The sequence below is a fragment of the Meleagris gallopavo genome, chromosome 3 (assembly GCF_000146605.3).
Source record: "Meleagris gallopavo isolate NT-WF06-2002-E0010 breed Aviagen turkey brand Nicholas breeding stock chromosome 3, Turkey_5.1, whole genome shotgun sequence".
Lineage (NCBI taxonomy): Eukaryota > Metazoa > Chordata > Aves > Galliformes > Phasianidae > Meleagris > Meleagris gallopavo.
The window spans coordinates 69,036,353-69,061,568 of record NC_015013.2 but is presented as its reverse complement, the minus strand read 5'-3'; the positions used below and the strand labels follow the sequence as shown (position 1 = coordinate 69,061,568).

The window sequence follows — 25,216 nt, the reverse complement described above, 5'->3', positions numbered from 1 at the left end:
CTGCTGGTTACATTTTGACTCCCTAAGTCAGCTTTTGTCATTTTGTTTCTAGGCCCTTTTTACTAACATCTTCCCCTGCTGATCCTACCAAAGCACTAAAGTTGGAGGGCCCATTCTGGACATTTTATCACTTAACTGTCAGGAGTATTTGAGACATCCTTGTTGGATTGGTGGCTATGAACAGGACCATCATAGAATCACAGAATGTTTTGGGTTGGAAAGGACCTTCAAGATCATCTAATTCCGGGTTGCTCAAAACTCCACCCAACCTGGTCTTGAATGACTCCAGGTTGGGGGTGTCCACTACCTTGCTGGGCAATCTGTTCAACAGCGTCTCACCACCCTCACAGTAAAGAATTTTTTCCTAATTTCTAGTCTAAATCAACTCTCAGTTTAAAGCCATTTCCCCTTGTTCTTTTGCTACATGCCCTTATAAAAAATCCCTCCCCAGCTTTCCTATACGTCCACATAAGACTATGCAAGTCATATTCCTTTGTGGATAAATCAGTGGAGAACACAGAGAATATGCAAGGAGACTAAAAATAACATGAGATAGGATTAGGCTTCTAAATTACCTCTTTGGTGTCTCATAATGGGAGCCTGTGGACTTAAGTAAGATATTGCCATTGACTCCCATGGTGCTTGTGACTCTCAGCCCTTCTCTAAGTCAAGCGTTGAGGGCTATAACAGTGAAAAGACTTGTGTGGTGTATAGATGACTCAGTTGAGCCTTGCAGTCCTCAGTACCAGCCCTGAACTGCCCATGCTACTTTTGGCTGAGAAACAAGGAAGTGTTGAGACTGCCAGTGAAGCTCAGGCATATTTCACTTCTCCTGTAGGGATGCACCTGTGATGAGTGCTAACCTAAGCAATTTTCAAGTAACTCTACTTTGTGCAGTAGCTCATTAGTGAGCATAACTCAGATATGGACTGGGAAGAACCAACTCCCTTCTCTGCCTCACATCTTTGGGTCTCTATTTCCTGCCTTGTTTGCAATTGTGCACAGTTTTCTCAGATGGGACTTCTTGATTATTTCCAGTTGAAACTATTCCTTGACTGTGAATGAATATTCATGAGAAATAGGAAGCGAGAGAGAGCAAGCTGAGCATGACTTCAGCAGCCACAGAAGTAAACAAGGAAAAAAAGTTTCTGTTTCAATAAGTGATCATGATGAGAATGTGTTTTATTTTTTGAGAAATTCTCATGGTAATAAGTATATATGGTAGGTTATATTCTGATTTGGGCATGCTCCTCGTGCAACTTCAGTATCTTTTTAACTTATGTTTTATAGATACCATTGTACTGTAAAACTGAATCACAACATTATAGGATAGCTGAGGTGGTAAAAGACCTCTGGATCTTGGCCCAGACGTAATATGTGCCACTGAGGCACATCTAGACCAGTAGGTACAGAGAAACTTTTGACCCTCCTCTACAATATGGCTGGCTGAAACTACAGAGCTGGCACTACTGTGCTAACCCTAGCACCAGGGGTGCAATGGGTCACAGCGTGAAGTCAGGACAAACATGCCTGCTTCTGTAAAGTAGTGTAGGTGCTGTTGTTTAACTCACCAGGCAGCTCAGCACCACATAGAGGGATGGGGAGAACTGGAAAGAGGCAAATCCTGTGAATTGAGATAAAGACAGTTAAAAAGCACAGAAGAGGGAGAGGAAAATAATGCTCATATATATATACAAAGAAAGGGATGTGCAAGGCAGTTTCTCACCACCTACTGACTGATGCCCAACCACTCCCAAGCAGCAGCCTCCTTGACCAGCTCCCTTTCAATATTATCAATTAGATATTGTCACATGGGTATTCCTTTGACCAGTTTGAGTCAGCTGTCTAAGTTTTGTCTACTCCCACCCCTTGGGCATCCCCAGCCTCCTCACTGGCAGGACAGCGTGAGAAGTTATAAAATGACTTATAAATCTATAAAATTGTCTCTTAAATTCAAAACACAGCATTATACCATCATATTGCCTGGAGAAAATCAACTGTATAGCAACCAAATCCAAGAAAGGAAAGGTGTATACATGACTGCATGGTACTTGGGCAATTATACTGCTTTAGGTCACAGCTGATAAAGGGCAGCTTGCAGTGCAAGCTTTGCTGGCTCAGATCTTTACACTCTCAAGGATCTTTCCAGTGCTATTACTCTGTGTAAACATGCTTGGTTTTTTCAGCCAGCCTTCCCATGAGGATTGCTGCTGCACCTGAACCAATATTAAGTTCAAATTAAAGGCTTCATCCAAGAGATTCATTAAAAACAAATACTGTAAAGGCTATAGTTTGGTGATAAAGGATCTAAAAGTGATTTCTGAAATTATAAGGGCTTTTAATGTTAGAGATGAACAGAGTAGATTAATTTTTTGCATTGCAGGAATAACTAGGAGGAATTATATATTCTAGCTTATGCTGGTGACCATATTATCATAATGCTTCCTTTTGGCCTTGAAATGTACAAAGCCATGCACACAGAATGTTGACAAAAAATGAAACAATTTCATCATGACTCTAGGCTGAAACCTGTCTGGGATATTTCAGGCCTCAAGTGACTTAAAGCTCATTATTTATTAATATATATGTTAGTGTGACTAAAATACAAGAGCAAACATACAAAAATGAATAGTTCAGCAAGCATTTATTTGAATTTAAAAGTATCTGTGAGGAATATGAAAGTAGAGATATTTTTCCAGAGAGGGAACATATCACAGTAGCTTAGTTATAATAATTTATGGTAACTAAACCCTATTCTTCTCCATGGCAAATGTTGGCTTGTTTTTTTCTGCAGTGCTGGAAAAACAAGCCTCAAAAGGGTACATTCTTAATATTATGCATTTCCATATTTTCTACTGGATACCTTCATGACCTTCTGAACTTTCATCTGCATTACTATGGAAATGACTAAAATTTGATTGTAACTGGCAAATGAAACACACAATATCACCTTACCTTGGAAAGATTACATAATTTTGCTTTCACACACTATTTTGATTCAAAATCTGGTTAACGCATTGTCAGATTGGAACAACCTTGACTGGAGCATTTTGCTGGAAAGCAAAGTGTGATTTGTGACTTGTGATTTGTGATCTCCATTACAAAGCTGATAATTCACAGCAGTAAAAATTCATACCCAGCATGACGTGGAACATTTAGTTTTAGGTCTCTGTCCATAAAAAAATTGAAAGATCTGATCTATTATAGTATCAAAGTCTTTAAATCTGTTTTGTCAGGTTGGGATCCTGGTAATTCTCTGTGATTCTTTCCATCACCTACAGAAAAATCTTGCAAGCCAGCTAGACAGCCTCTCCTTGACCGAGTTCCTGTCTATGGCCAGGAAAGGAATCATACTTCTCCTGTGACTGCTTGAGATCTGCATGCAAATATATTTTTAAAGAAGAGCTTATAGGCTCTGTAAGAGTTTTAGTTCTCAAAACTCAGCCTGTTGCCACCTGACTGAGAACAGTGAGGGTTCATGTCCCTCTAGGAGTTTTCCCTGGGCAGCGGGGATGGAAAAACATCTCTTTCACCCACGGGTCTGTTTGTTATGTTTACCCAGTAATGGTGTGTACTCATGCCCACTCACTCACTCATGCTCTTCTTTTCAAGATCACTGTACTGCATTCTTCTCTGAAAAACTGTGGTTTGACAGATGAGACATACCACACAAAAAATGAGGATAAAGGTGAGGGGGAAATAAAGCATGGACTTGTCCCCTGTTTAAAGTCATCTTTAAAAAGTGATGTCTGAGGAAGCTGCTTGAAATGTGACATCTGCTTGGGTCCTTTGTTCACTTGAGTGAGCAGCAGATGTGCTCTCTTTGTGCTCTGCACTGCATGGAGTTTCATAGAGCTTCTCTTCTTGAAGTTTGTATCTGATAGAGCAGTCAGCAGTGCCATTTCTCTACATGGCTACCCACATGCATTTCCATGAGCAAGGCAGCTCAGCACCCCACAGTCATTTGCTCACTCCCCCCCTTCACCCAGTGGGACAGTGGATAGAATTGGAATAAAAAAAAACCACAACAAAGTACATCTAGTGGGCTGAGACAAAAACCATTTACTAAGACAGAAAAGGAAAAGAAAGGGAGAATAATAATAGTAATGATAATGATAGAACATATATTTACAAAACAAATTATGCACAACACAATTGCTTATTGCCTGATGAATGCTGCTCTCCCAGTCCCTGAGCAGTGACTGGCTTCAGCCATCTCCCCACAGTTTTCAAAATTGTTTTGCATAATATCATATGGTGTGAAGTATTCCTTAGGTCAGCTGTCCTGGTTCTGTCCCATCCAGCTCTATATGCCCCCTCAGTCTCTCACTGGCAGGACAGTATGAGAAGCTAAGAAGTTGAAGCATCCTTGGCCCTCTGCAGCACTGCTCAGCAACAACTAAAACACTGGTGTTATCAACATTGTTTTTCTCTCAGAGCTAAAACACAGCAACATACCAGACACTATGAAGGCAAAACTGTTCCAGCTGAAACCAAGGCATATGTGCAATTCATTTACGAATAATCCTCATGTAAATGGAGAAGTATCAAAATTTGAGAGGTCACTCATCCTCAAAATCATCCCAATTGATTTTATATATCTTGCTGTAAAAAAAACAACTTTTGTGTTCCTAGGATGTGACATGACATTTGCTCTCTGAGGCCTGCTCCACTAAATAATAGTGTTCAGTGCATAGTTTTGTAAAATGGCAATTCATGCACTGACCACAAGTAATGCAATATGTGGTCACAAACCTAGTAAATCTCATGGAATGTATCAGTGAAAGGTGTACTGTATAGAACCAAGGAAAGAAATGTCAAGGCATTTATTTGCCTGTTACCACACATTGCGTGAAACCTAGTGTTAAGTGCAGTACTCATAGAGAACACAATACAAAAGACAACAGCTCGTTATGTCTCTTGGTGAAAAAAAAAACAACCCCCCATTGCATTGTTTCAGATTCTAGTTTATGTTTTGCACACACTGACTTGTGTAACAGTTAGATGAATCAGTTTTGAGTGACTAGGAATATGAGTTTTGGCATAACTCCATCTCTGGTAAGAACATGTCAATTGCATTTTGATTTGCTGCTTTTAACAGCATTGTTATTGAAGACAAGATAGTCAAACCACATGAGCTTTGTCTAAGGGTAAAAAGTCAGATAAGCATACACACATGGAATCTCTCCTATTTTTATCAAATCTACCTTTAGATCTAAAAAAAATACCTTTCTAGTACACTTGCATTAGTTAGCTGAGTTCATGAATTAAATTTTGTTTTTGCAGATACTGTCTGAATGTCTGAATTTTGGTAATTCCATCAGAGTTTTAGTTCAGCAAGCAAAAAGTCAGAAAAAAAATGAGATTAAGCAAAGATGCTTTAAAAGCTTAAAAGCAAGTATTTTGAACCTAAATATCTGTGTCTCTGCTTACTATGTAGAGATAGGATAGGAATGAATTAAATAACTAAAACTGAAATAACTTTATAAAAAATTAAGCTAAATTCATTGCCTGCTTAAGTTAGTGCTACCTCACTTACTTGAGAGCTGTTCTACCTATTTTTCACAGTAAAAACTATGTAAGTTGTAAAAACACTTACATATGGAAAAAAGCTAACACAATGAAAAGTATCCAGTTGCCTCTGGAACAAGAGTCAGTTCCAGTCAGTGGAACTGATTAGAGCATGGGATGTTGTCTAGATAATTTTTCCTAGTGGCAGGGTCCAATTTTCATCACTTCAAGATTATGTAACCCTTCCTATCACAGGATCAGTGTACACTTTCTTGGAATTTGGCATTCAGTTTGTCAGAAATGTTGATATTCCACCTAGAGTTTCCCTATCAGTGATTTACATAGATTTATATAGTTAATGTAACCACCCAAGGAAACAAATCTTAATTAAATCCCATCATGTGGTTAAACAGCAAGTCCAAAATTATGAAAGATGCATTATTTTTGCACATACTTTGCTCTCTGAATCATTTGGAAATTTAGAGGTTTAGCACTTCTTTAAATAGTCGTAATATTGACATCACAGGCAAAGACATGAAAATAGTCACTGAACATGCTGGGGAAGCTATGAGTGAGATTTCTTCAAAGGCACATCCTCTTTCATTAGTTTCCTGTCATCTGTAGGTAAACCATTTACAATGCTCATTCAAGTTTCAGTGCCCTGTTCTACTCTGTCGTACTATCTCATATAGCTTCTGCTCCTTCCTCTACAGTGGTCCCTGGAAGACAGAGAAGAAAGTTGTTCTCCTGGAATCCTCCTTGATGCATAATACTGCAAAAGGAACAATACTAGCTCCTACCATATGGATATACTAGCAATACTGCATATGAATTACCACATTTTTTTCTTTAAATAGCATGCTAGCAGTTGCTGTAACTCCTCATAGGGCTAGAACCAATTACATTTTTTTGCTCAAGAATCTGGTTAGAGTAGGCACTGAAATACTCACTTAATGGCTGATATTAGTAGTTATCCAAGGGATGAATTAAATGCTCATTTTCTACAACATTAGCTGTCTCAAGGAGAAAAAAAATTTATTATCCAAAGTACAAAGCAATGGAGGAGTATGTTTCTTTTCCTACATACATGGTTAGACATCTTGGAAATATTCACACCACAGAGTTGTGATCATATAAAACTTTTCCATTACTTTATGCTGTTAAATATAAATAGCCAAGACAGTCTTAGAAAGTTTTAAACATAAATATTAGAAATATTTTTGCTTGGTAAGTTGAGTTATTTGGGTTTATGAGAGGATACGAGAACTATTTTTTTTCTGATAAACACAACAAAATAACTGTGGATTAGTTCTGTTCACAGAAGTGTGGAACAGCAAATTTTCTTTGAAAGGTTAACCAAATAAATACTATAAAAACCCCAAGATCAATGGAAAACATCAGTCCCCTTGGTCTCTAATGAGGCAGTAAAACCAACACGCAAAAAAAAACCAAAACAAAACAAAAAAACCACCACAAATCCTTTATACTTTCCATAGCACTTTGGGATCATTCTAAGCAGATTTCCTATCAGTTTTCCTGAACTGCTCCTTGTATATTCTGTAAATGCTGTACACAGGTGAGCAACCCTTAGGGCTAGAACACTAACTTGACAAGTTGTGCAAATTTTACTTAGTGCACAGAATGGTTGCTGCATCTTTACTCATCTCCTTAGCTAGACTTTCATTTCTCCAGGCGTAGATTATCCTTAGTCATGTCTGTTAGTCACTAGCTGTTAAGATTTGGCACATTCTGTCCAAAAGATGTATTTTTTTTCACCTGATTTAGGGTGTCCAGCTGTCCTTGGCTTCATCAGCATCCTTCTCCTTCTGTGAAAGCCTAGCCATAGAGATCTGATCTGTGTCTGTTGGATCTGAGTGGGTGACTTTTCCGAGTTCTTACTATGGAGAAATACTACAGGTTTATTTCAGGGAGTATACAGGACTGAAGTTATGCAGATATATAACCAGGTTACTGTGTGAAAGAAATGAGAAGAAAATGCTTTCAACACTTCTGTTCAAGCCATCCCATGGAACTCTTAAGGCAAAGAGATGGGATTCCATTATCTAAATGGGAAACTCCTCTGCTCTAGTAATTTTGCATCATTTTTACAGTGGTTTTCCAAAAAGATTAAAAAATAGGAAATATTTTTCTTTGTCCCTAATGGCAGTCTTTGAGGCTCAGAATGTTTCAGTGCCCATTAAGTAGTAGGTTGTTTGACCTCTTATTGATCTAACTGCAGGATGCTCTCCCAGCAATCTTGGCTTATTAATGCCTAAGTTTCAGCAAGAGTTGCCTTCATGCCCAGTATCATTTGATACAGAATTTAAGAATACCAGCCAATTTTCTCAGCAATATTTATTACAGAAAATCTTGAAAATTCATGAAGCTTGTGGAAAATTTGGCATAGTTGTCACAAAAAGAATAATAGATTTACAAATGTGAAAATTAAGTACCATATGTAAGTGATATGTACTTACTGATAGCTTTGCTTTCCAACAGTTTGGGTATTATTTAAAAAACTTTTTCATAGACTTCCTGGATCAGTTTTCCTTAGCTTGTCTACATTGGAGCACCTTATGAGGGGAATGACAAACAATGAATAAAAAAAGTTTGAATACTGAACAGAAAAAGATAATGATTCTTGACATGTATTTCATAAATTAGTTTGTGTTGCTTTAATAGTATATGAAACTTAAAAGCTTCCAAGATGAATAAAATCCATTTCTCATTTCCACAAATTCTGTGAAATTTCACTACTGGACCTTCTTCACACCCCAACAAATTTCTGTTTTCAGGAAAATAGACACATCTCAGACAACACAGGAATGCTCTTCAAGTTTCTCAAACTGTTAAAAATATAGAAGTGTTTATCACATTTGTCTCTTTCCATTTACATAAGAACTTGTTACTATGGATTTCTCCCATTTGTTCTGCTTTAGAAAGCTGTGAGAATACTATATAGAAACACACTATTATCACAAAACTCTAAACAGTATTTTTCCATGAGAGAAATATATTTGTTCCGGAGAGTTTCTTAGTATCAGATGTTAGCAGAAAAAATTACAAAACTGAGTTAGTGCATAAATCAGAGAAAATATTTATTTACAGACATGTAAAAATTATGTTACAGCATTTTAAAGAAAATTGTAATGAAACATCAATCTGCTTGACATGGGAAAACCCCAAATGCTTTAATTTTGACTTGCAGTGGTGTTGATTAAAAACATGAATGCTTACAATATTGTAGCTATTATCTACACAGTTTTATTACAGTGATTTTTCAGAACTAAAAGTGGTTCTACAGACAAAACTAACAGGGACATTGACAATATGTAATACAAGAGTTTACAAAAGTAAAAATATTTTTTATTGATTGATCCAAATTTTAAAGCCTCTTTTAGTAAATATTTTCCATCATGCAGCTGCACAGGCTTGAAACAAATACTCGAAATTCACAGAGGATATAAGTCTTTGTTGAAAATAAATTAGTTTAATTCAGGACTACTCATTTTATGACTGTTGACTAGCCAAACTACTTGACAAGATCCTTTATGTTTCCTGTTCTTCCACATTACAAGGGATGAACAATCTTAAAACAAAAACACAAAATGAAAAAAACCCACACAAGTAACAAAACCAATAAAAAATATGTATATGTTTTGATGGCAGACAACACTGAGTGTACTGCATACATAGGTAGAGAACTGTGAAGTTCTACTGAAGCTACCAGAATCCTCTGCAGTGATTTGAAGCAAACATGCCGTTAAGAAACCTTGCTAGTAATAGACTGCATGGCAAAAGAAGCTTCTGGCTTGCAAATGAAACAGTGTCTCATGACTTTATCAAAGGTGACTTTCTGTGTTCAAAATCTATTCAGGACTTAAACTGTGGTGTGAAGAAGGGTTGATATTAAGCCTATGAAATAATTTCTTTGAATATATGATCATAAGATACTGTTAGGAAGATGTTTCTAAAAATCGGAGTCCTTCTCGGTGAATATTAGGTCATTTAGAATGGAGGTGATAAAGCAAAGATGCACCTAGCAGTTTCCCATATGTAAAAGAGCTGATCTGTTTGGATGACATTCTGCTGTCTTTTAGAGTCAGTCAGCAGTTTCTTAAATGGGCAAATGCCCACTAAGATCTGGACTTATTTTAACTGCCAGCCAAAGACAGAGATCCCCAAACGACAATTCTTGTTGTATTTTGGCCATTAAAGATGTGCATAATCTATACTATATGGAGAAGTAGCGGAGAAAATGGGGAAATATTTCATCCTTTGATTTGCGCTAACATTTCTCTTAGACGGAAATAATATTTTCTCCCTTTTCTGGAACAGTCCCCCTTGGCAGATTCTGAAGCTGCAATTGCTAATGGTCAGGTGTAGCTAATTATACTACTCTTTCATAATCCTAATTTGCAGTGGTGAGCCTATCATCTTACAAACAACTGTTTTTTATACATATTGATGGTCTGATCTGTTAAAGAGCCTCTTCAATGCTTTCATTTTTATCTTTCTTTTAGCCTGTACAGAATGATTTGAAGAGCAAGATAAAGGTTCATCTGTGTGGAGTTGGATACCAAATAGCACGGCAACAGATTAACTTGGAGAAGAGAAGGCTCTGGGGAGATCTCATTGTGGCCTTCCAACACTTGAAGGGAGCATATGAACAGGAGAGGCAACGGCTGTTTACGAGGATGGATAGTGACAGGACAAGGGGGAATGGTTTTAAACTGAGACAGGGGAGGTTTGGGTTAGATATTAGGAGGAAGCTTTTCACACAGAGGATGGTGACATACTGGAACAGTTTGCCCAAGGAGGGTTGTGGATGCCCCATCCCTGGAGGCATTCAAGGCCAGGCTGGATGTGGCTCTTGGCAGCCTGGTCTGGTGGCTGGTGACCTTGCCCATGGCAGGGGGGTTGAAACTTGATGATCATTGTGGTCCTTTTCAATCCAGGCCATTCTCTGATTCTATGATTCTATAATAGCAGTTAGGGTTGATATTTTCCACACTGCTATGAAACTGGGTCTGAGCTCCATTTGACTGGCTAAAATATTTACATTCATGTCTCACACTTTTGGAAGGCTGTTGCTTTAAATTTTTTTGCCCCTATCATCACTTCAAAGATATGTCTGTAGGAGTATATCTCACATGTGAATGTAAATCAACATTTCTTCCTTGTTTCATGTCATCTGCAGCACTAAGGAGGCCTAGCTTTCAGATGGTTAATGAGTCGATACTCTCCTTAGATAAGAACTTGTACCTGTATCAGATGTGCTTTGATACTCTTAATATCTTAGTAACAAAAGAGAAATAATATATCCATTCTATTTGAAAGGAAATATGATTTATTAAGGAATTCTACGCTGACATTACCCCTAGGACACCTGTAATAATTATTCCAACTTCAGGCTTTTAGGAAGGCTTTTGGGGTCTGGGAGTGGACAGACTGCTGCCAGGAAATGAAACAAAGAAGTAATCAGTAAGCCAACTCAGGTTCTCGAATATTGGCAGCATAGCTAATTTACCTGACTAGGGAGGAGACTGTCATGTAAACTTTCCATATGGCAGCAAGAAACTGCCTTTAGAGACGTGCAGATACTGCTGCAACAACTGCATAGTGCATGGCATCACAGAGCACTCATCTGAAGAAAGGGATTAACAAAAGGATCCAATTTACATTTTATCAAAGATTGCCTTCATATTTTGACATTTTTACTTTTTAGCAGCTAACCCTGTTAGTAAACATAGTTATTTTAGATGACAAATACAATAAATAAAACATGGAAAATACCATACAATGTTTTTAAGTGTGTCACTAATCATAATGATCTTGTTTGAATTAAGCTGTAAACAAGGAAGTGCAATAACACCTGACTCTAAATAGGGTAAAACATGCTAATCATAAAAATAGCTTTTAGAAATATACATTTGTATACAGTGTTTCCCACATCTGTTAAATATGTCCTTCATAATATTATGATACAGTACGTTGGCTTTTAAGACATCAAAATTAAAAAAATAATACCAATAATTAGCCAGAGAAAAACACATTTACAATCTAAACCATAAAAATCTGACAATTGTACAGCTTAGAACATATAAGAAATGGAATTTCTAATATTTGAACATTAATGTCCATTTTAATAAGTAAATTTAATTTTCATACAAATTGAATCAAAGGTGTTACAAGCCAGTAAGAAACTGCAGTTCACAATTTTCTGTGGGGAAGTCAGAGTTTCTCTTCTCAGCCTTCAGGGGATTCACACATGGCATCTCATCACTTGATCTGTAGAAACTGAGAAGTGAGAAATGTTTTCATTAGCATGAAGGCACGGAATTTCTTCCAGCAAAGCCTCAGAAGGAAACCAGGTAACCAGGGAAAAGAGGGAAGAGGACTATTATGTGATTTTTTTATCACAATCAATCCAATATCAGTATCTATTAGAAAACCAAGACTGTGCAGCAGTCCTAAGTCAGAGTTCATGGCCAAAATAACCACAGTGAATCAAGTGAGATCGCAGAATCATAGAATCATAGAACCCTAGATTGAGTTGGAATGGATCTTTAAAGGTCATTCAATCCAACTCCCCTGCAATGAACAGGGACACCACAGCTAGAGCAGGCTGCTCAGAGCCCTGTCCAGGCTGACCTTGAATGTCTCCAGGGATGGGGCATCCACCACTTCTCTGGGCAACCTGTTCCACTGCCTCACACCCCACGCTGTAAAAGACTTTTTCCGTATATCCAACTTAAATCTACTCTCTTTAAGCTTGAAACCACTTTTCCTTGTCCTATCACCATGCTTCTCCTCAGTAATGCTCTGTGAATAACCACTGGATACTTTCTCTTTTAGCAGAAAATAATAAAGTATGCATCTTAGCTGCTTTGCAGTGAAATGCTTTATTTGCATAATAACATTCAGCCTAAATAAATTGCTTGCAAGGTTCTTTGCTTTGGTTTCCTCACACTGCTTTTATACTTCATTCCACACCATTTAAATTGTGTGCTTTCAGCAATGCTTATTGTTACTAGGTTGATGAATCTTTTCTCAGTGACTTTCCATTTAATGTAGCCTATTTTATTATTATTACGGCATACATGTTCTAGGCTTTAATTTCATGTCCCTTTATTTCTTTTGTTTTGCCAGGCACATTGGGAAGCAGCAAAAAATCCAATGTCAGTGAGGCTTTGGAGGGCTTTTCTTCCAGCCAGGGCCTGAAGTAGATCACATCTAAAAACATGTGTCCTGTTATGAGCCTGTTAATGCCACCAGCTTCAGCAAGGCATTCAGTAGTGCCACAGGGGTATGCTTCAGATACACCAAATCCATCTGCCTACAGAAAAACTGACAACACTTTCCCAGCCATTTCGGTTTGGAAAATTTACAGTAGAAAATGTTAATAGAAATGTACAGCTTCTTTTCTTTCTTTTTTCTTTTAAGTGAAATTAACATTAGGGCTGGTCTCTTCCCCTTTGTAAGAGCCTACCATCAGATTTCCCACTTATTGCAAAGGCAGTGCCAGACTTCTGGTTGCATCCTTCACGTGTAGCCAGGGTGAAAGCCCACGTGAGAGATCCCAGAACTTTCTTCATTCAGTCAAAGCACTCCAAAACTGTTATTCTTTGCTTGCACGGAGGAAAATCTTGATCTCCCTCTAATTTCAGCTGCTGATATTTGTTCAGACTGACTACGTCAAAAAAGAATTTTAAATCCCAAGTCTCTGAGAAGACTAATGGCTGTTAAGTAGCTATTCATCTCACAAGAAGCAAGAAAAAGCCTGCAGTTCCACTGCACATCCCATCAGCTCCAGAGAGAGTTCTTCTTTTCTCACCATTTTGTCACCTATACTTTGCTCTGCCATTATGCTATTATGAAAAGCAATAATTATGCAAGTAAGAACAGAGACAGATTTTCAAATTATTTATTGGAGCTTCTTCCCTGCCATAAGCCTTTCAAGCATTTACCTGTCACCAGCACAAAAAAGCTTCATTAGGTTGCTATTATGAAGTGTTATCACTAACCATCTGGATCCAACTCATCAATGCTGCTTTGCTGTCATTTAGAAACAACGATAAAAATTTACCAACCCCACAAAACAAAAATCCTATATTCTTTTCTCAGCACACAGGCTAGTTACTTGCTTCTTGAAGCAGATAACCTTAAAGGCTGAGAAGAAACTTTAAAATCTGAAACAGTCAAGTTTTATTTTCCATAGAATGAGAGTAAACCCAGGGCTATGATTAATCTGATGTAATATAATACTAATTTCATTCTATTTCTTTCTTCTGAATGGTGTGCAATTTATCAGCTGGCTTTATGGTACTGCTGATGATATTAAAGGAATCTCATGATGACTAATATTTTTTTAAGCTTTTCATTTCCTTCTTGTTACATATATAAAAAGCATCCTGACACAACAAGGATGAACTGAATTACATTTAAGCCAGCAATATGGCTTTCATTTGATGCAGTTCTAGCAGAAAACCACTTATAAAAGCGTGATTTGAACATACTGCACTTTATGAACTGAATAACCAAACAGAACAGACAGTCCTGGCAGCCGTACATGGTATCAAAGAAACAGTATATATACTGTCCTAATTGCCATCATAATCTCTGAAAAAAGCTGGAGATGGGTTATGAAATATTTATTGGTTCATTTTCCACCTGAAATTATTTCTGCTGTTTTTCTCCCTGTATGGCTGGCTTTTTGAGCGTGAGCTATCGAAAGCACTCTTCTTAGGCACAACACCGTATTTCAGACTGCCAGAAATGCTATTGCTACTGTTATTACAGTTCCAGTTTGATCCTTCCAGCATTTTCACCAGACTCCAACTACACTAGATTCAATTAATTTTAACTTTGCACTGCCATCATGTATATAACCCCAGAAAGTCAACATTAAATATTAAGCACTTGACTAAATATGAATGCTGTGCTACTTAATGGGCTCCAAATATCATCACTAAAAATAACAGAATAAAAATTCAGATAAAATCAGGTAAAATCTAGGAGAGTTTTCATCTCGTCCTTTAAAAGTCTAATGGTTTTGTCACATATAATTTTTGCCCGGATAATTCCCTTCTGTACATTTGTAGATCTTTAGGCATGCCCTACTAGTTAAGGATGCTTCAGAGAGCCTGGCCATCAGATCACCTGCTAGGTGCAAATTCCCTCTATGTTGTGTGCTTCACTGTCATGAAGTACAACACAATAGGAATAATCTGCACCCTGCCTTTCTCTGAAAAGCATTTAATTAGGAGGTAAACTCAATTTCTGGTAAAGACACTTTTTTTTTTTTTCTTTTTTCTTTTTTTTTCTTCTTTTATCAAACTGGATGGTCCATTCTGTCTCCCCACCTTTCCCATGCAGTTGTAAGCAGTAATACTGACTACTACTTTGCAGCCAGGCAGATGCTGCTGACTTTCCTGAGCTCAGTCTCTATTTCCCTACGGGTGGTGTGACTGTTGAACTCTGCAGGCTGGGCTCAGACAGAGGTCAGACTTTTTCTTGTTCCAGTATATTTTTTCTTCCTTACAGTTCTGAAAAAAAAATAAAGGTAAACAATGGGGAATGTTCCTTGTTCCCCATAAATCTCTATTTTCCTTCTAGTTGGGTTTGTTGGTAAAGCGTGATGGACTTTACCATGATCATCTTCCACACCTAAATGTATACGTATAAATCTTACTATCCGAGCGTAAAAATTCTGTATACATCCTTGGGAGAGAGTATAAATTATGAACCTTGACTATATGACACAGAAGTTGCACAAGATTAATGTTTTCCCTTGAAGAACATTAAGAAAATGTTCAGAGGAATATCCCACAGAACATGAATGTTACAGAATTTACAGTAAGATTTACCCAGCAACAATTATATATAATAAAAGCATCCAACAAAGTATATGCAAGATGTTGATCTCAAAAAATGTATCTGTACATGATAACAGTAACCTTAGAAATTCCCAGAAAATGCAGATAAATGGTGGATGGTTGGACGACTGTGCAAATACACACATGAACTTGAAATCCAAATCCTCAAATATCCTTCTCCTTGCTCTCCTGGCTTTTTCCTTGCCAGACAAACCCATTTCCAAAACTGCATTGCTGAGTTGGTAGCTACAAGGTAGACAACTAGCTAATTCTGACTCTGGTTTCAAAGCTTCATTTCTACATCTGCAGGTGACTCAAAGGCCAACATCTTCCTGGGTTGTTGTTGGTGTCTGACATGGATTTGACTGTGGGTTACCTGACTGCCATACTAACTGCTTTATGCAAAACAGCTGCAAACCCCCCATTGAAATGCACGTGCTGCAGTTTCCGGTTACTCACATCACTGGTCTTCCTCCTAGCACTACCTCAGACTGCAATCGTGGCACAATTGCTTTGTTTGTATCTGCTGCTCTCGTCTATACTGCTATGTATACAGCTAAGAACACTGGATTCAGGACCACAGATGTGACTCTTATTTTCTCCAGGATGGTGTCTTGTGTTTCATCCTTAATAATATTTTTTCTGATTATGAAGTATAAATCTGGACAGTGAAGGAGGAGAAAAACTGAATGTGTTTGCAGAACAGATTTTTTTCTTTAAACTTGAATCATGGATAATAGTCATGGATTAATCCAGACTTTTTCCTAAAATGAGAAAAATCAGGATGCACTGATTACTTTGTAACTGCTGGTTACAAAGCAGTAGAGCAAATTGCCATTCTATTTGTTTGCTTGGTCTAACTTCAGACAATATCCTCCCTTTCTGTTAAGCAGGCAGCTTGTATTGACTGCAAAAAACAGTAATTCATGTTTGTAGGGTATCCTTGGGGTATGTCCACCTATTGGCTTTTACATAGCTTTCATCATCATGAACGGAAACTCACAAGCAATAAACAGGACTTAGCAAAGAAACTTAATTTTGTGTTACCTTTGCTTTGACACCTCTGCTCATTTGTTCATTTGAAAGAACTCCTGTCCCCTGATTTAAAGTACAAAATCTCTACTTAAGTAACAGGTATATAGGTGATTTCATATAACTCCTCTGTATGAAGAGCAAAAGCTCAGTATAGTATATGTTAGCAGGGGATATGAATGTGCTACTGTCATTTGTAACAGTTCTGTGTAAAATCTGACAAAGTTATGACCCTAAATCAATATTTTTTTTTACAGTGAGCTAATGATAGAATACTCATTGCATATAACAAATGGACAGAATTACAGTTTTATAAATATTAATAAAGAATATTTGAAGGAAACAATTGCACCTTCTTTAAACCTTCCTTCAGATGATGAAACTAATCATTTTCTTTTGTACTCTGCCAATTGTACTTTAATTGCTGAAAACACTACAGAATCATTTTTCTGCTCAATGAACAGTTTAATCGCTTTGAAGTGTCAGTACTTTTGTGAGTACATCTGAGAATGACTGCTTTACTAAGCAGTGAAAACATATTTCTATCCTTTGTATTAAAATGCTCTATTACACTTGCTAGCTTTAAAAAAATCAGCAGGAAGAATGGGAAGCTTTACTGAATACTCATTTTTCCCCTGGACCAATATAGTTTTTCTTTCCCAGAGATCTGTGTGGGCAGATATGTGGTGAATATTCTTGGGTTTAGTGGTGGAGATGGGATCTACTATTGTGACAGTGCCAATGAGGACATGCTGCAGTTTTAATAATGGCCAGATGTGAAGGATGAAGGAATGACTTTCTATAAGAGTTGCCCAGAGCTTTGTTGAGCACAGCTATGAGGGCAGCGAGAAGAAGTGGATCTGTCCACCTTACTTCACTGTCTGGGTTTGGCTCCTGCTCCTCTATTGCTGGTTTTCTTTTGTGTGTATGGGGGAGTTGTTTCGGCAGCCGTTTTTTCTCTACAAGGTCTCTTTTATCTGTTGGAGAAGACACAGGGACCATCAGCATCATTTCTTGTGACACTGGGAAGGATCTGAAGCTGGAGGCATTGCACTTCCTTAGAGTACAAAGTAGGCTGCAGGATCTCCAAGGAAGAGAAGGTGGAAAAGGTAGGAAAGCGGTGTCTGTTGCCCCGAAGTTTTTACCCAGAATACACTTGCAGGGCTTCCCCAATTCTTTCAGAGTGAAAACATGCTTCCACCTACCACCACTCCTTTGCATGTTTTCTCCTGGTGGTATAAAGCAAAATTGGGAAAAGCACGATAACTAAACCAAATGCAGTAAATTCTCTATCAAGTTGTCCAGAGTTTCCTCAGCTTGCACCAGTGCGCCTTGAGAGCAAATCAACCTCTGTGGGCCCAGTGATAAATACAGCAAAGGGGAAAATGTTCCACTTTTCTTTATACAAGTGGATAATTACAGCAAATTTCCAAAGGTATGACTCAGAACCATTAATTGTTTTCTGCTTCTTGAGGTTTGGCTTGTTCTGTGTGAAACAAGTCTAAGTAAGTCCTAGTCTTGATTATACTGAATGCTTCAAAAGGATGGCTTTAGGATGCAGAGTGCTGTCAAAAAGTAGTAGAATTAATTCTTACTGATTTAACTTCTGCTTGATGTGAGGAGCAGAAATTTCCCAATTTGAATTGATGATCCAATTAGCATCAATTCCAAAGGCAGGTTTGAATAAAAAGTTTAGCGTTCAAAGGAACTGCTACAACTGCTACAACTTGTACCCTGAGGACACTCACTATATCTACACCTTATTTCTTTTTAATATATGCATGTAGGAATTCATGAAGTACTAAAACTTCCTAAAGTTAATCACACAGAAAATAATTGCTAAAGTTTCCCAGTATTGCCAATTTAGATTTTAGACAAGTGTCAAAAAACAAAGTGCACCCATGCGGGAAGAAGAAACTGTGCTCAGTCATGGTAATGAGTTCAAGAATGCTCTATCTAATCAACAGCAGATTTTGTATTTATTGGAGGCAGTGATTTTAGTTAACATAAAGAGGACAGAGGTAAAAGCAAATTGTAATAGACAAGGAATGGAGAGTAGATCTCACTGTCAGAAGAAGCTGAAAGTTGTTATTATGAAATGAAAGAGGTACCACAAAAGAAAAACAAAGAAAATCTGTATTGGGAATGTGATCCAGAAAGGACAATGAATGCTGGTCATATTCTAAACAGCATTTTCTTGGTATTTTTATAGAATCAGATGCCGAAGACGGAAGTGACACACAATGATCAACTTCTGTCTCCACACAGGGCTAATTGAAATTTAAATCCATTTTTTTCCTGCATAACGCTTATTTGAATGGGAAGTGCACAACATTTTTGTTTTATGAGGATTTCATTATGTCTTTAAAATTAAAAATTGCAAAAGAAAATATTGGATTTAGGGTTACATTATTGTCTGCAAATGGTGTGTCATCAGTACCACCTGAGAGAGGATCAGCATGACACTGCAAATAGGAACAGAATTTAAACTTTTGATCCTCTGTTTATTGGGCTGGAACACAACTTACTCTTTCTAAAAGAGATTATAAAGCTGTATTGTACTTTTAGTAATGAACTGCAACAACAAATTGGAAATTTCAGATACACATATCAGCATAACAGGCTGGCTAAGATGGCATTTGATTAACTTCCAAATTTTCATTTTGGCAGATAGAGCTTGTTTCATTCCTCAATGACTGCTTTTTTGTTGAGATTGCAATTACAGTTCTACCACCTTCTAAATAAATTCCCTTTTCTGAGGTCTATAATGCCTACGTACAGATAAATTCAATCTGCTTTTCATGTTTTAGTATTAATCATGCAGAAAATCTTCTTAGTAACACATTTATGTTTTTTTCAGAAAATTCAGACCTTTTGGAACAATTGGGTCACTAACTGTAGCTCTGCAGTTTGTACTGAAAAAAAAACAACAACCAGATTTAAAATTAGTGTCTTTTTTTTTTAAGTGGAAAAATAGAAACCTTTTGGCTTTTCAGTGTTTACCTCTGTGTACTTGCATGAAGGCTCACTTTGGCTTGCAGATGAGATTCAACAGAAAAATGTTTTCTCTGAGGGTTTTTTATTCAGTATTCCCGAGGCTCAAGCATACTGATAAAGCCAGTGAAATGAGTGTCTTTTAGGGGAACTAAAGCTATTTACTTTCAAAGACTGACACACCAGGAAAAAATGTGTGATGCATGGCAATTGCTCAATTTCAGTTAAATCTAAGAATTTGAGGATTACTCTAATAGACTCAAATCCATAGCCAAACACAGACCCAATGGCTGGCTTGAGTTCTTGTGAAAGATATCAGAGTCATAATATGAGTATGGAAAACACCAGTGTATCCTTCCCCTTCTCTCAGCAGTTTCCTGTTATACCTCGTACTGTTGCTTTGGTATTCTCCTCCCATAGCTCTAGGAAATGTTGGTCATGAATGAGTGGTCTAACATCAACTCAACATCTCTCACAAGTCATCTCAAGTTTGATGGAGTCAACTAAAAAGCTGTGATGTGAAACAAGAGAGACTTTGCCAGCATTATAGCGGTAAAAATATTTGGGGCAGAAATTGAATTCAGTCTTCATATTTAAAGTGAGTGTACCAGCCCAAATTTTAGCCTACGGCTTTTTTGAATAAGCCACTATCTCCCTGCTCCTGAAAAGGGATCCGAGTTTGCGTCTGGGAAGTAAATGTTTGGTACTCCCTGTTTCCATACTGTATTCAAAGACTGACTCTTCTGCATTGAATATTTTAAGTTAATATTTGTGGTAAATTCTGATTTACTTGAATAAAATAAACGCAATCAGTCCACTAGTACTGAAATTAAGGTCAGTTAATTTATATCAGAGAGGAATTCAGCTCATTTGGGCAAGCATTTTGATTGCATGTCTGAGAATTTCTGGCCTGATCTGACAGCATTATTTGTCTATAAATCAATTCACAAATATATTTACTTATTTATCTTTTATTGAAAAAAGCGGAGGTACAGAAGTTGTTGACAGGTGAAGCTGGCCAATTAAAATTAAATATTTTGATATCTCAAGAACATCAAGTACTATGACTATTTTATTTTTACCTAAAAGCTTAAGATAAACAGATAGCACTGCCTAATAAACAAATACAAAAAGAACCCAAAGTGAAATGAACACAAAATATTAATAATGGATGGATCTACTGACAGTCAATGAACTGTACCAATAAGCAGCAGAGTTCACTTCCCACAAAATAACAAAGCACACAAACTACTCTTCCAAAACACCAGTCCACATGAAGCCAGTGCCTGAGTTCTCACAGATCACTGTAACAGTTTCTAAAAAACATTAAACATGTTAAATGGTGCAACAGTAAAAAATTATTTGTCATATCAGACATACTGCCAGGATGTAACCTGTGCCTGTGTTTCTAAATAGACATATTTCCCATCTTCCAGGAAGCTGGAAATACCATGTACAAGCCAGTACTATGTATTGGCAGGCACTTGCTAATTAAGTGTACTTGGGACGAGAGTCACATAGCATTGAGCTTTAACTAGCCATTTCTTCAGTTTGCCTAGGATATTCTAAATATCACATTACTGTGACCAGTTCTTACAATATTTCTTGGGAAATAAAGCAAACAAAAATATTCAATTTAATACTTATATGGTTATCTATTGACATCATCAATACATCATCTATTGTCTCACAAATGGTTTCATTTAAATGAAACTGCTGAATATAGGCTCTTATATGCTCTTGTATGATGGAGAAGGTGTAGGAGAAGCCCACACACAAGATTTCCTGCCCTTTGCTGTATGTGCCTAGACATTGCTGGCAGTTTATTAATGATTGCTCTGCTGCGCCTGAAGGAATCTGTATGGAATTGCTTGCAAAGAGACAGATCTCAGAAAGAGAGATTTCACTAATAATTCTTAGCAGAAAAATGCAGGCAGTTAAATGGTTGAAACTTCAGAAAGGTCAAGCTCTTCAGCCTAGAGAAGAGAAGACTTCAGGGGGACCTTATGTGGCCTCCCAGTATCTGAAGGGGGCCTACAGAAAAGCTGGGGAGGGACTTCTTATAAGGGCAGGTAATGACAGGATGAGGGGAAATGGCTTTAAACTGGAAGAGAGTAGATTTACACTAGATATTAGGAAAAAATTCTTTACTGTTAGCATAATGAACCTATGCCCACAGAAGTTGTGGGTGCCCCTAGAAACACTCAAGTCCAGGCTGGACGGGGCTTTGAGCAATCTAGTCTACTTGGAGGTGTCCCTTTCTATAGCAGGGGGTTGGAACTAGATGATCTTAGAGGTCCCTTCCAACCCAAACCATTCTGTGATTCCATTATTCTGTGACTCTACGGAGTCTGATGCTACAGTGCAATAGAAAAGTAAGGCAAACTCATCAAGGAAGCGAAAATAAACTTAACAGTAAAAACAGTAATTTTCTTGTCTGGAAAGCACATAGTTTTGATCAGTTTGAATAATATATTTGACAAATATTCCTTTCCTACTCACTGTAGGGTTAAAAGAGCACTTTGGTCTGACCTTAGAAAGAGGGGCCGGGTTTACACATGTTTAGTTTGCTGAGCCACACTAGTGAAGCTGAGAATGGCACCCAATCTTCCTGATTCCCCATACAGGTGAAACAGTTTTATTTTCAAGCTCTTTTGTGTTAATACCATAAGATTTTAATGTTTGTAGTTAATTTATTTACATTCTAAGTATTTTAAAAGCTTTACGAGGGACCAAATAATATGGAGTAGATTTAGAGGAATAGATGCGAAAGACTTTATTTTGCTTATTTATTTTACAAATATACTATTTCAGGCTGTAAATATCACACTGCATGTGTGATAACAGTACCTGCGTTCTCTGCAGCTTCCTTTGTACTATCTAGGGGATATGATGTGAATAATAATTAAAAAAATATATCATGTAATCATTCAGTCATAGTTAAAACCCTGAACATCACTTAGGAACTCTTCCCCTAAGAAATCGACTGTCAGGAAAAATGGAAAGGAGGAGCTGGTAGCAAGGCCTTTCCAATGACTCACTCACACAATGGTACATGAACAACAAACAAATCTACTGTGATATTGCATATATTAAATATAACAAAAGGGCATGTCAGGAATTTTCTTACAATTTTTGATTTCATGACATACTTTTATTACTTTCTCCATATTTTCAGTCACAGGTTATTAGATGTACTGCAGCTTTGGAAGGTACAACACATTAGTATCTGTCAGGTATGCTGCCCCTAATGACTTTCTTAGCTTGCTGAAGTACAAACATCTTGCACTGATATTTATCAAGTGAATACAATCTTTTACCTATTCATTTGTCTCAGGAATGAAGAACTTCATGTTTCTCCTGATACTGAATGCAAGGTTTCAATGAACTTCAAAATGTCCAGTGCACCAGAACAAAATTTTTGCTTGGTCTCAATAATATTTGAAGTAATGTAAGTAACATTTTTGGCAAGACCTTGCTTCATCCATTACTTTTAATTAGAAGTTTCGTTTTTTTTTTTCCTTTGAAGTAGTACTTTATATAAGTGCACTCAGCATGTTGCAAGCTGCAAGAAAAGCTATTGATCTTTTTGACATGCCTAATCAGCCTAATTCTACTGATAATAGAAGAATCGATTTGTCCTGCGTTATTGCAATTGACAGAAAAAGATATATCTAAATGGGCAATGAAAAATCCAGATTGATTAAAATAGTAAATTAAATACTATCAATTCTATGAAGTAGTTTTGTATTTGTTCAATCATGTTATTTGAAAAATGTAAAAATAGGGCCTAAACTTGAGAAGATTTTATTAGACAAATTTTTGTTCATTTTCTTTAGATCTTATTCTACTTTATGCTGAGTGTTTTCAAAAATTCTCATATTAAGTAATGGAATTAAAGAAGGCTTCACTATTTCATAAATATTTACTACTAAATTACTTTAATTTTCCTTAACTACTTATAGGAGAGGAAAATGTTTTTGATGATCCTTAGCTAAAGTGCTTGTTGGTTCCATAGGTGTAAATGGATTTTGTATCAATTCCCACAAGAAGTATTGCCTTATTATACCACATTTTCATTTTTGCATAATGAAACTCAGTACAGCAAGAGGATTATCCTGAGTTTTGTCTGAGGCTTTTTCCAGTATTTATGTTTGAAACATTATTCTTTTTGGTAGAAACAAATCCAAAATAGATTGAAAACATGCAGTGCAGAGTGGGGAAAAGGACAGGAATAAGGAATGGAATATTTCTGAAAGGCAAATGTAACTCAATTACACTTACTAGAAAGGAAACTATATTTGATGTAGAAATAATGGCAGTAAACCCACCCTGTGATCAGAAGTGGGCTTTACACCGTCTCTGTACTTTTTGTTTCTGATATAATTTAATACAATTGCCTCTCAAGACTTCCCATTAGAGGTGAGTCATAATTGTGAAATTCCTATCTAATGCTTGTGTGTCTTTATTATCTTCAGTGCATGCATACCAGCATATAATCACAATTGTGAATATATCCTTCAAATTCCATGAATTACAATATCATAAATCTACTGTATTTGAAATCAATGGAATCACGAGTCCACCAGAAAATGCTGTATGGGATACTGAATGCTTAAGTACTGAACCACCACTGTGCTACTATAGTTACAGTTATTTATTATAAATGATTGACAGATTGATATAAACTATTCTTCTCTGTCAATGTAATATAGATATGAGTGCTTGTGTATAATTCATTCCAATTAATTAGTTTGTTGGTGTTTTATTAACCATTAGCTGAAAGTGATTTTTTTTCTTCAAGATCTACAGTACGTCAGACTTTCAGCTAATTAATTGGATGCTACCTTTGGTATTTACAAAGGGACTGAAATTATAAGTTATAGTTCATTTTGAGACAGTGCTTCCTTGATGATTGATCAGCACCATGTGAAACAAGAATTTCTATGAAATGCTTTGGTCCAGTTGCTAAATCAGCAGAGAAACAATCGTGTAAGGTAATTCATACATCTTTCACATTCTCTCCATCACATCACACACTGCTGATGTCACTTGCAGTGAGGAAAAGGAATTGGTTTTAGGGCCACTGAGGCCACCTTGAAAGGTCAAAATGGGTGTTGGAATATACTGCAGTATTGTGAATATAGAAGACAATGTCTTGAGAGCAGACCCGAGAAGAGGTACTTAGGTGTTGGTTGATTAAAAGCTCAACACGATCGGGCAGTGTGCTCTCACAGCCCAGAAAGACAACTATATCCTAGGCTGCATCAAAAAAAAGTGTGATCCTGCCCCTCTGCTCTGTTCTCATAAGATCCCACCTGAAGTACTGCCTTTCACTCTGGGGACCCCAGAATAAGAAGAACATGAATCTGCTGAAGCAGGCCATGAGGACTCTCAAAGTGCTGGACCACTTCTCCTGCAAAGACAAAGGCTGAGAGAGTCGAGGTTGTTCATCCTGGAGAAATATCCCTTTCCAGCTCTCTTAGGTACTGTTACTTTTATCCAGAGCCTGAAAAAAAGACTGGAGTGTCTACAGTCTTGGAGACACTTGCTAAGATGTATCTGTGGGCAAAGAGTTTATACTAAAAGAAATTTCCCAACAACTGTTTGATGACGGTAGAAGATACTCAAACACAGTATGTCTAGAGCTAGAGTTCAAATGGGCAACCAAGTTAGTGTGCAGAACAAATTTTCACACTTTAGACAAGTCATAACAACTGTTTGTGGATGTATCTAGTCCATAGAAAATTATAATATAGGGATGAGTAACAACCTGATCTGAATGGTGGATGAGGCAGGTG

General features: G+C 37.1%; 1 protein-coding gene across 1 annotated transcript in view; it reads right to left on the bottom strand.

The window, feature by feature from the left end:
* Window positions 1-10,427: 10,427 nt before the first annotated feature.
* RALYL (RALY RNA binding protein like) overlaps window positions 10,428-25,216 on the bottom strand; it is a 47,221-nt gene continuing 32,432 nt past the window's right edge. Inside the window, exon 7 of the mRNA XM_010709103.3 lies at window positions 10,428-11,811. Within this exon, the coding sequence (XP_010707405.1) occupies window positions 11,794-11,811 (18 nt within the window). The 3' untranslated portion in view covers window positions 10,428-11,793. The remainder of the gene's footprint in view (window positions 11,812-25,216) is intronic.